The sequence below is a fragment of the Ascidiella aspersa genome, chromosome 9 (genome assembly GCF_963924565.1).
Source record: "Ascidiella aspersa chromosome 9, kaAscAspe10.2, whole genome shotgun sequence".
Classification (NCBI taxonomy): domain Eukaryota; kingdom Metazoa; phylum Chordata; class Ascidiacea; order Phlebobranchia; family Ascidiidae; genus Ascidiella; species Ascidiella aspersa.
The window spans coordinates 25,986,129-25,999,361 of NC_139455.1; the positions used below are offsets into that span (position 1 = coordinate 25,986,129).

Genomic DNA, 13,233 nt, shown 5'->3' on the forward strand with positions numbered 1-13,233 from the left:
AAATCCAGTAAGTTTCAAGGGGCAGCGATACAAAAGTAAGATATTTAATAAAAAAAACATTAGAAATCTAATTTAATTTAGATTCAGGGGTTAAACATAAGTCAGCGGATCGCGTTTGTAAATAACCTTTGTATTAGGACACAATAAACATGCAAATTCAATTTTACTCGCATTTCTATTTTACGTCGCACGTAATTACGTCGCACCAATCTACGCCGCGCTTGCCAACGTCATATTCAGTTGCGTCACACGTAGCTACGTCATACCTGTTCGGTGTTTTCCCCTGTGTAAATTCTTCTAGCTTCCAGTAATATTTCGGCGTCAACAGGTTGAGTTTGGAAGCGCTTCTGTGAAGAACGTTTCACGAAACCTGGAGGTAAAAGTGGAAAGAAATGTTAGAAGTTATGGAAATGAAGGGTAGGTGTGAAACTTGGAGGTTAAATTTGAGATTTAAGTAGATTTGTGTGAAAAAAATATACAAACCTTGAAAATAAGTGTATTTTTTTAATTTTTGTGTATTTAAAAAAGGTAAAATAAAAAGGCTTCTGGGAAAGTATCTTATCTAACACGTCATAATGCTACGTCATATTTGCTATGTGTATGTTTTTTACTTTACTTGTATTTAATAGAAACTGACGATGCCAGTGTAGGCGAAATATATATTCCTGTAAAAAATATTTGATTTTGGGTTTATTTTAACTTAGAGTTTTATTGTTACGCCATTAAAATGTAAGCCACATTGGTTAGAAGCTTAAAAAGCATTAGGCATTAAAATTCAAAATTATTAATTTATAATAAATAACTTAAATATGCTGTTTAAAAGTGATTTCCCTACGTTTCTTGGTGGGAGTGGTTTGCTGGGCGCAGATTTTGTTGAAGAATGAAAGTCTCTGAGCGAAAGTAAGTTCCTCCTCCTCCTCTTGGTTGCTCCCACTCTGCTCTTGCTCCTCCCCACTCTTGGAGTCCTCTTCAACCGATCTGAGGGAATAAGGGTAGATTATTATGGTTAAATCGTTACAAGATGTAAAATACACAGTAATTAGCCCTTTAGAATGAAGAGGCATTGTTTGAACATTCTGAAAGGAGAATAACCACTATCACGTCATAATGCTTGTTGTAGCAGTACATAACGCTAATAAGAATGTCCGATAATATCGTATCGAATTGTAGTGGTTTTGCCAAAAAAAGTTGGGATCGGTGCCAGAAAAAATACTAAGTATGGAATTTACACTTGATTTTTTTACTTCTACATTTCGTAATGATCGCTGTTTAAGGTGCATGACAAAGTAAACATACACAGAAGAAAGCGCATTGTCTGATTATTCTGAAAAGACAATCTCAACTATCTACGTCATAATGCTTGTTGTATGGCAACACAATGTTAATAATGATGTCCGATAATATCGTATCGGTGCCGATCCAAAACTAAGTAATTATGCATTAAAACCACGATTGCTATACAAATACACACAACAAGAAAATTTTCTGAAAAATAGTAAAATAACATGCGAAAGCATGACTTAGCTTTGTAACTCGAAAGCAAATATTGGTAGAACAACTTAATAACATTTATTTTAAACGTTTCTTTTTTGTTCAATTTTGCTGGTTTTAGCATAGTAATGAAGACATTTGTCAAAAACAGTTATCTAAGTTCTGTGAGGGTTTTTTAATATCCCCAAAATTAAATATCCCAAAATAAATGTTTTCTTTCATAAAAAAAGCGCTGCTTTAACTCAGTATTATAGAAATGTCACGATTTTTTTGGGCAAAACACAACACTTAAAGCAAATAACAGCCTGACTCTCACATAAAACCTTAATCAGCGCACTAAAATATAAGTCACACATTTTCCAAACATGGGAAACCTTGATTTACCTGCTTCCAAACTCCATCAGTTTGAAACACATCTTTAAGAACAAGTTACAAGCAGGCTGGCAGAATAACTTACGTTTGTGTTTGAAGTCAGTTCACGCCAATTGTTCAGTTTGTTTCTTTCAATTATTCATCGCGTGAAAAGCTCAGTTAAGCATCAATAGTTTATGAGCGAACGCCCAAGTCTGCTGCCTCAACAAAAGTGCAAATGTAATGAAGTGAAAGACTTAAACACAAACTAAAAGCAATTTGTTGCAAGCTGGAATACCTTTTAAACTACTAAAATAAATGTACACATTACTTAACGCAGTCCAAAAACACTGAACACCTAATATTTGTTTAGTAATTGCCGCAATTCTTGTAATATCCTGTATTTCAGCAAAATTACAAAATTTTAATTAAATCATGAAAAAACAACAATAGAATAATCTAAATACTCGCAGTTTTTGCTAATCAGCTGCTAAAAAGATGGCATCTTGTAAATCATTGTAATTGGTTATTACTGCTTTGGTCCAATTTTCGATGCGTTAATAAGAACTGGATTCAGCTCTAACAATGCACCTTCAATTCAACTCCATATCTAAACGCGATCAGTCATTCTTGCATTCGAACGCCAACAATGCTTTTCGCGCCACCTGCGATTGTTGCAACACACACCTGTCTACTATGACGTCACACAACATGTGGCGGAGGGATCAAATTCGGGGGAATCCCCCCAGTTATCTCGGATAAGTAGTTGATTGCTTGTAAGTAGTTAGAACAACACTAAATAACATCAACTTGTATTATTTACTTTTTCTAACAGAAGTTTTATTAAACTGTTCACTCTTTTTGCATTAAACCTTTAGTAAAAATAGAAGCAAAAAGCCTTTGGGTACACCACTTATTTTAGCCACATAAAAACAAATATGAAAGCCATAAAACTCGATTTTATATTTCAATTTTGGCGAACATAACAACTTTGTTGCTTTTATAAAAATGGTAGCAAGACGTATCTGAAGACTGAGCACAAAAGTAGAAAGTCCCAACAAGAATCTTATTAAATCAAACCTTTAAATTATTGCAGTCAAAACGCGGCCTACTTATAAGTGGCTACCCACGGGTCAAACTTGCACAACAAACAGTAAAAAATCGACGACTGCTTCTCGCAAAAAATCTTTGCAGGAATTCGTGAGAGCGCGATTTTGAAATTCCTGTCTTGTGAGTAACAACAAACGTGTGGTTAGTAACTGGGAAGTGGTGGGCAATCTTGAGCGCAGATTCTTATCATTAACAACCTTCTCTGCGCTTTCAACGCCACATAAATCATTTGGTAAGTAGGACGGGTAAATGATGAAGTTTTACAATGAGGGAAAAATTTAAACCTAATTCAAATACAGTGTATCCAATACAACGCCTTTCGAATACAGTTTTGGCAGTTTGTTTCGTGATAGTCTTTGGAATTTGGTAATTACAAAGGTATTCATGTAAATTCCCGAAAAAACATATAGTTGATACAAACTTTAAAGAAAGTTCATGACTCGGCCTTAGAATTCAAAAACTGTACATATTTTAAATTCCCAAACGCTTCGCTCGTCAATGTTTATAAACGGATAAAAAGTAGTAAAAAATAAAATAATTAATGTTTTTACGTAGAAAACTTTTGAAATAAAGTTACGAAGTAGTTTTATGATTATGATAAAGTATTTTCAAATTAACAAATTTTAAGCTTGTTGCTTGAATTTTTATCAAAAATTTAAAAAAACAGTTGTTTGCAAAATGTGCTATTTGGGACTTTCCCGAATCAGTCAAGTTCAAATTGAGGCGAAAGATCAAAAAGTGACGCAACCTGCCAACGAAAACACAGATTTGACCTTGAAACGTTTGACCTCCATCGCACAATCTTATCGTCAATCATTTCCTGCGGTGCAATTGTGACGTAACAATACACGGCATTTTTCAAACCGGTTGAGAAAAATGTAATTGGGTTTCATTGAAAGTTGTTTAGAACATGAATAAGAGTATTTATAGTAAGAACATCAACGCCCATATAGAGGTAGGTAGGATTTTAAACGTTTCGAATAAAACTTCATTTTCTACATCGAATCATTTTCAAAGAGTTAGTTAAAATGTTTACAAAATGATACCTACTTCTGTATGGGCTTTGATATTATTACTACGTCTTATTACAAACTCCAACCATTATGCTCCTGAAAGCATTTGCGTTTTACAAATGTTGTGCAAATCGTGTTTTCTTATTGATGAAGGGACGTTGTTGAACGGTCATCATGCGATAAATGTGCATTATTTAAGGTTTAAACAGACCAACATATGCCGGCATTTACGGAGGGAGGAATAATTAGCCGTTATATGACAGCGAACACACTTAGAAAGGCGATGTTTAGACTGGGAACCGCAGTTTTGTGAGTAGAGCAAAAAGCACACATTTTAAATTTGTAAACCACGAACTAAGAAGCAATACTCATCATTGCGAATGTGATTTCAATTCAACCCTAAAAATCTCTATTTATTATTATCGATAATTCGTTTGCCAAAGAAGCATTTTCGTCATCATTTAAGTTTAATAACTCCTTCCAAAAATTAACCTACATAAAATATACATAACTAATTATAGAGGATGGCATATTATATAAAGTAAAAAATACTTTAGAGATGTTTATAAGGATTTAAGCAAATTAAAAACTAACGAAACTAAACGTCATTAATTTTCGAATGGTGATGAAAAATCTCGTGCAGAAATCGAAAATAGCACGGCTAGGTGGGCGATTACCAACAAACATACAAACGTCCCACCCACGTTATATTACTGCTGAGCGCTTGCGCTTCAAGCAACATTATACAAAGCTGGAATCTCGACCGCTTGCTGCAAACTGCATTTTGTACAAATACAGAAACGCTGCAAACCTTCAAGGGCTACTTATTGTATCGAAACACTTTCAATGCAATATTTTATAGTCACAGTTTGGAGTGGCTAATACAGTGGTTCTCAATTTCCTTGTTTTGGCAAATTTGGAACAAATGTTGGACGTTAACTGCATTTTGCACTAAAAATTTTACACCCAGGCCAATTTGGTGACTTGTTCGTTTTGGAAAATTTAAAGCAGCCTTTTTTAGTAACAATAAATGCACGTCAGGGATAATAATAACTGTAAGCATTTTATTGCCGCAATTGAGTTGAAATTACCAAACAGAAACATTTTTTGGCTTCCTTAGTAAGACCAGGGCGTTGCTGAGCACAGTTCAAGAACTTCTGGGCTAAAAAATCATAATCTGCATAAACATTCAATATAGCAGCAGCATTCTACACGGCAGATAGAAACAAACCTTCAGGCTTTATATTAAATAAACCTTTTAGTAAAGCTGACTAAACATAAAACTAACTAATAAAATTAATTTTAGTCATCACATTAACGCAAGTGACAGCAACAGTGTTCAGAATAGAGTGTTATTTCCATCTCAACCGCTTCAACTTATAAAGCATTTGAAGTTTAAAGGACGCACTTTCATCGATTCATCGAACAAACGCAACAATCGACTTTCAAAAAACTCGCACTCTGATAAACCACATTATGACGCGACACTAAAGAGTGAATGTGACGTCACAAAACGATACCAAGTTTAAAAGATGCAACATGCTTTCTAAATTCGAGGCATTTATAAAGGCCTTAAATGAACGGATACCTAAAAATTATTCTTTTCAAAATTTGATTTAGTAGGAGCTTATAATTACCGTTAATACAGGTATTTCACGTACAAATAAAATATAACATTACGACGCTTTGGGTCTATATAGTCACATTTATAACGGCATTACAAGGCTACTACATCACAACGCATTTATAAACGATAAACAAAAACTTAGCGTTTGATTTGCGAAAACACAAATTAGCAGAGACTGGTTTAGCGGTTTCATGAGAAGAACTATTTCACGAAACGCCACACTAAGAACTTATCCTGGCCTTTTTACCCAGTTCAGCTGAATAAAAACGGTCAGGGAAATTTATTTTCCCTTTGTGTGTTTTTTAAACTGTGCATATTATTTTCATATTCTAAAGAAAGATGCCTAAATGCTACTAAAATAAAATTATATATAAAGTGAATTTGAGATTGGAAGATTAAATATAAAAATTATTATTTACAAAATACTTTTTTTTATAGAGGCTGGATAGGTTTGGAAAATTGAGTAACGTGTAAAACAAGTTAGAACAATATATGTTATATTACCGGGTGTATTAAACCGTCAATATCCCTTTAATTGCTAACGAACTCGTTAAAGCTCCCTAACCACCGTTAAAAACACCCAACAAACTGCTTAAATCCACCTTAAAACGCCAGGTTTAAATATTCTTCGTATTTCAAGGGATCGTATTACCAAGGACTGGCTCACATTCCCGTAACAAGTTCCTAAAACTCGGAACTTGAGTAAACATCGTTAAAACTAAAACAAACGAAGGTTTCTTGCCTCTAGCTTAGTTCACTTAGACATTGCTAGTCTCTACCAAACTGCTTTGCTCAAACCTTAACCTCAACCTCTAACTCTACAAGATCATTTCTAACTGCAATTCATGATTTATTTTGATAATCGCTATTTTACAAACATAAACTTCACAAGGAAATGTTGTTGAAGTTCGTATTTTGTAACCTGGTATTTGATATAATTAAAAATTCCTTAAAATCTGTTGCTCTATAAAAATTAGAACAAAATTCGCACGGAAAATGTTGGCCCTCAGTAAGCTACCAACCTGCCACGCTCAAACCTTAACTTAAACAACCCGGATTGAACCTTAAGTTTAAAAGATCGTTTCTAACTGTAATTCGTGATTTTTAGGTTTAAAATCGCTAGTTTACAAAGCAAATAGCAAAGTATATCGTATTTTGCCACTCTTAAATCCGAAATTTAAAATTTGTAAAAACTGTTGCTCTATAAAAATTAGAACAAAATTCGCACCGATAAATCTTGGCCTCCAAGAAAATTTCGGCCGCACAAAACCGCCGTGCAACGCTACTAGCTGGAGTTATTGGATTACAGCTTGCTGCGTCGGATTACTTGGCGTCTAAGTAGTTGTCATTGGTGGTGAATAGCTGAGTGGCTAGACGCATTAGCGTGTCGCACAAAAACCACCAGTAATCCCCACAAGGTAGCAAGAAAAGCGGAAAAAGTTGAGGCTGTTGGAAAGTTCATGAAGCATGGACGAAGCTAAACAACCGTGGCATCTGCTCAAATTCCTGCTACCCACAACCAGGGTTGTTAAGGTGTTTTGTGGAACTGAAACTATCTGTAAATTTCCCAACTGTCTTTTTAAATTACAAGTTGATAAATATTGAGCTTTTGCAACCATGGTCAATTTTACATGCTTATATTAAATACCTTCATTCTTTAAAACTTCTTAGCCGCCACCAAAGATAAATATAAGACCTGATTGGAACTTAATAACAGTGCATTTGACATTAATGGCACGCTCAACCGTTTTTGTGGGTTTACCGTTATTTCTTTGCAATATAATCATTACGCTTTTGCATGCCATTTCAAAATTTATACACAGAACCAGAGCAAAATAATATGAAAATTTAGGGACGTTTAATTCAGCACTGAGACAGATCAAAATAAAATCACAAAAATGGAAGTAATACAGAAATACTTCAAAGAAAGAAATATAGATTAAAAAAAAATGCGTGAACCTGTTTAACTATGTCTTAAAATGAATACGGCAGAAATATTCTTAAGTTTACAAATGGAGCAACAAACGTGTGCTCTGTACAAAGTTTGGCTGCGTTTTCCTATTCTTTGAACTTCATGCTAAAAATCTTACTTTAGCACAGGAGTTCTCAACTTGGAACCCTTACTTCACATCGTGTGACCACCAGCTCCAAGTATCAACACAACTTACAATATAACCCACAATGTGTTGATGCTAAGGTCACGCTCTAACGCCGGTCAAATGCATTTCCTCAAGCGAAACAGCCGAGGAGGTCTTATTACTAAGTGAAGTAAAACTTTATTTTTAACAACATTGCGATACTTGAGGAAAGATTCCTGAAATAAACCAACCCAAGATGGAAGTACGTCAGAAATATCACACAAGCAAAACAAAAAAAATGTTGAAAATGAACAAAGATATATTCGAAACGTTCACGAAACGCTTCCTACTTCTGCATGTGCTTTGATAGTCCTTCTACGTTCAACCACCACCTCAAGCCATTACGGAAGTGTAACCTGGCAAATGTTAAACAGACACCAAACTAACATAAACAAACATGTGATGTTTAACGAGAAAAAGTAAAGTTTTTCTGCTTTAACGTTATGTTTATATCGTATCGTTGTAGTTTTAACCAAAAATATCGGGTATATTATCGGAAGTATCAAATATCGGACAAGCCTACACAGTTGTGGAAATATTTTTTAGTTTTCAAAGCAATCCGGGTCTGTAAATAGCCAGTTAAAACACAGGCCAGTTTCTGTATTGTAACCAACATTTACCACGCTTTGGCCCCACATTGCATTTATGCGTAAATAAGCGAATCGGGAAAATAGCCAATAGGCACTTCTTAAGGCTATTTACACGGCTGTTTTAAAGTATAAAAATGAAAAAAATTCGAAAATTTTAATTTACTACCAGTCTACCACCACCCAAACCCAAACCCAAGCCCCAACCAAAAGAATTATCAATGCATAATCACGTATGAATGCAATATAGCAAAAATCATACGTAAGCCTGCATTTTGTGCAGATATTACATGAACAATCCTCAAAAGACAAAAAACAGCAAAAACACGGCGTACAAGCTTTCCAGACCTAGAATCACGTGACCCCATTGTTACGACAGGGTGTCTTATTACGTAACAAGTATCACATAATAATCGCCCATTATTACGTTACAGGGGTAAGTGGATCTGTCTGAATTGAACCCTCTTCGTTCGCTAACAATCGTTTGTTTTATTGTAGAATGAAGAGGAATACTTTGATACATTTGCGAAAATCGTTACAAATATGGTTCCAATTATGCCACAGATGCACCATGAAGTATTTTTAAACGCAACCTACTCAATCTGTAGCACTGCCAGCTTTAGGCTGTTTTGAAACAGAATTCGGCGCTGGTCCACCACTTTTTTTACAGTAACAAAACGAGTTGGCAAAATTAAAATTGCAAGGAAGAAATAAATATATTTATAATATTAAATATATTTATTTCTTCATTGCAATTTAAAAAAAAAAGAATATATACCTGACCAACCCGAACCTAAACAATAATCCGCACTCTAACCAAAATAATGTTATCAAAACAAACCCCCGGACGAGAATGTGGTAGGATTCTAGATCAGCGCCCAACATACTAGATGTGTGACGTTTAAATGTGACAACATGCATTAAAATAGATTCCCAGCAAGCTTAATAAAAACTAAGCTGCATAATGTGAAACAATCGTAAAACATACAAACATTGTAGCATAATGCGTGAGGTTGTTCGATGTAGTAGGAATATCTAAGCCCATACAAAAGTATAGGAAGCATTTTCAACGTTTTTATAAATCTTAAGAAAATGGCTGGAGGTTGTAGTAAAACGTAATAAGAATATCAGAGCCCATACAGAAGTAGGTGTCATTTTGAACGTTTCGAATAACTCTTTATTCATTTTCAAGATCTTAACATCACCTTACAACACCCACCACTAAACAACATACAAACACTTTCAAGCAATCGTCAGTAAACAGCAACATCCTACAACAACTTTTTCATTTCAATTAACCTCAGCTTTTGCCCAAAGCTCACAATCCAGTCGCTGCTCGGCTTGGCTTAACTTGTTTACATTCAAAACCACTCAAACCGATTATCCAATACTAACGTGTGTGACGTCACAGTCCTCGTGCAGTCAAGAGAATCGGACGGAAGTAATAAAGCGAGGGGCTCGGCATTTGAAAGAACAGGTTTTCATTTAACAGTTAAATAGATGCAAAAAGCGTTTAGGTGCTGCACGGATCTGTAAGGTAGCTTAAAAATGAATGTTAGAGCCAAAGTTCAAGTAAATCGACGTCATTTAATTGCCTTCCACCTTTAAAAGTGAGATTTGAATGGATTTCAGCTGATGATAAAACAACTTCGTATTAAAATGTCTTTTTTAAGATGATGTCGATCTATTTAGCTTTGACATTCATATTTAACTATAAGTTTGAAGATGATCGATGTTGCTGACTTTAATTGGTGAAAACTTTTAAACAACAAACAAAAATTTAGTAAGACGTTTCAAATTTGCAACCAAAACATTGCATTTGTTCTAAATCCAAGTTTTTTCGGTTTTATTATTGAACAAATCGAATTCTGGTTCAAAACATTAAACCAGCAAAGCGTGACGCTTCAATTGCTAGTTACGACACAATAATTGCACAAGATTGGTTGTTACGTCACAAACATAAGAGTATTGATGTCGATAAAGAATAAAAGACTCATAGAGGAACTCAATAACACCCCCCAAAAAATCCTAAAAACTTGATAGAAAAGTAAAAAAAAATATATTTCTTTATGCTCAAGTGATACTTTTATTGATTAAAATACACAACATTTCACCACGTGCTCAAAAGTGGCCAATAGACATATTTTAAAGTAAAGATGAATTCAAATCTCGTTATGCAGTTATTACTGTCAGTTGTGACCACAACAAACGCCATTGACTTGCCCCAAGCAATACTTACTTGTGATTAAGCTTACTGAATGCGATTTTATATAAACAAGTCGCAAAATGCAGTTATGTTTTAAAATAGCTAATATATGCCCTTAAGTATACTGACTTTTAAAGCTACAGTAACACAAAACAAGTAATGCGTCGCCTTATTCATGAAACAACTAATAATTAATATATTGCAAAACGTAATTGCGGTAATACAAAAATATTTTTACAGATTTTTCACTTGCAACTCTTTTTTTAAACGTCAAATTATGCAAACCAGGAAGTATACATCAAAACGTTTCCAAATGCTGCTAGGAAAGGCCTCATACTTTAACCACATATTTACGACTTCCAAACATAGTGAACCGTCCCTGTATTTTCAACGCCAAAAAAACACTAAATACATCATAATCAAGCTATTGCAGCTTCACAGCATCTGCAAATGCACTAATACCTACAGTCCTACACTCTAAAAACAACAGTTTTTGGAAAGAAATGTGACAACTGCAAATAGCTGCCAATCCAGTCTTACAAAACCGCCAAAGTAATCGCCTCATTGATGGGTTGAATCTCATATTACCAACTCTGTAAAGCTGTCAGCCATTCAATTTAGTTTGCTAAGAGATCGGTTTGACGGCGCATCCTGTTTTGACTGAAGCTATAAAAAAGTCGAACAAACCTTCTCAAAGGCATCACAAGAAAACAAGAATAGAACTGTACAAAAGCAGCAAGGCATTCTGCCTGCAGCTTTACAACTCATTGTCTACAGAGTGGCGATTTAATTGAAGCTCTCTGCGCGAAGCAAAACACACAGGCTGCAATTGAAGGGCTTCCCACGCTCAAACAACAGACCTATCATTGCTGGTGCAAGGATTGACTCACTGTTGCTGCAACTAATTGTAGTTTGCTGCTCTGAGAACCGACATATACAATTGTCGGAAGCTTATATGCTGTTATAATTCCTGTTTAGGGATATTTCTGAATCAAGTATTTTTATTATCAGGCTTTTTTAAGAATGAGATTCTTTCGATTTATTGACGTTTATTAATAGGCGTTTGTTTTCACGTTGACCATGAACGCAATTTTAACGACTTATAGTTGTTATAAGTTTTTTTATTGACTACAGAGTGTAAAAATTGACGCAACAAAACTATAAAGACGTAGTAAGATTACATTTTGAACGTTTCATGTTTCATGCTGAAAATGAATCAATATTTATTCGAAACTTTTGAAAGGCTTTCTACTTCTGTATGGGCTATATTCTTTATTTTACGTCTACGATTCAATCTCTGCCTTATTTGTCAATGTATTATTAAATCATGTTTTCTCGCTTGAATGTACGACAAGAGGTGACACGTTTTTGTGTGAAGATAAAATCTCGCTAAAACTACGAGATGATTCACACAAGTTGAGGCTGTATGAGTGGTCGGTTGGTATCAGTCATACAATGTCGCCTGAGTAAACAAACGAACAAATGCTTCTGATCAAATTCACAGCTTGACTTGTTCGATATAGAAGTCATAAAAACAGGTGAAATCTGGTGTTGTTTTAAAACAAAGTAAAGTGCTCGAAATTCTAACTACGCCCATTTAAATGGTTAAGCAAATGCTGCCACAGCTTGACTGGTTCGCTAGGGCACGAGACAAGTGGAAAAATACAATTTATATATATAAATGGATATTCGATAGATATGTTTTATTGTTTGGGAAACGGATTCCCAGGTAGCACCGAAAGACCGTTAGATATTATGCAAGTTTCAAAATTTAGATTTGCTGCGGTAATGTGTGTCCTAAATATCTAACCCTAAATATGTGAAATAACAATCGATATTTCTGAAACTAGAGACGAAAAAATGAAAGTTGTCATCAGCTTTTTAAAAGGTTTGGCTTCGTGACCCGCTGGGAAATTTTAAAACCACAAAATATTTCCATCAAAGTATAACTGCTATTTTTCTGCTGTATAGCTACAGAAGTAGGCTAAACTTGAAGAGACTCCTCAAATCCTCCAAAAAATCACTGATTGTCAACTTAAAACGTACTTTATTCGATTTATCATTGCACCCCTACACTCCTACAGGTACAAATGATATTATTTCCCAAGTTTTAAAGTGTATGTAGACCACACTTATTGTGTAATTACAATACATCACACATTAGGAAACATATGCCTTAAGAAAGGACTGGAACAATTCTGCGACAAACTGCATTGACTGAAGTTTAAAATACATACAACCTGTACTTATATCTGATAAAAATTGTACAAACGGTCACTCTAATCACCTAAAGCTGTCTATCATTTAAAGGTACCATCATTTAAACAAAGAAAAACTGCGATCTCTACAGTGATTTTAGGCAATTGTTTGAACCTTAATAATACAGTGACCATTGGCATAAAACCACAACCCTGGTGCAATCAACACACAACATACTGATCAGCACAACTAATAATATTTGATGTCTGTTAATAAATAGCCAACTGTGGCCACAGGACGTTTATATTTGGTCAGTGTTGGTTTGCTCAACCACGCCAAAATAAACACAAACACAACTTCTAAAAATTGATTTCGAATGTAAATTGTAAAAACACTACTACTTTAACGCTATTATATTTCAGTAATTTTTTTTATCTAAAATATCTAAGGGAGAGTAAGCTGGTAAAATATCTAAAGAAGATTTCACCAACACTTACGTTGTTTTAAAATC

General features: G+C 34.6%; 1 protein-coding gene across 1 annotated transcript in view; it reads right to left on the reverse strand.

The window, feature by feature from the left end:
- LOC146134674 (uncharacterized) overlaps window positions 1-13,233 on the reverse strand; it is a 53,184-nt gene that overhangs the window by 16,804 nt on the left and 23,147 nt on the right. The window contains exons 15-16 of the mRNA XM_083397876.1: window positions 836-978; window positions 267-370 (exon numbers count right to left, since the gene is read on the reverse strand). Coding sequence (XP_083254002.1) covers window positions 267-370; window positions 836-978 — 247 coding nt within the window. The remainder of the gene's footprint in view (window positions 1-266; window positions 371-835; window positions 979-13,233) is intronic.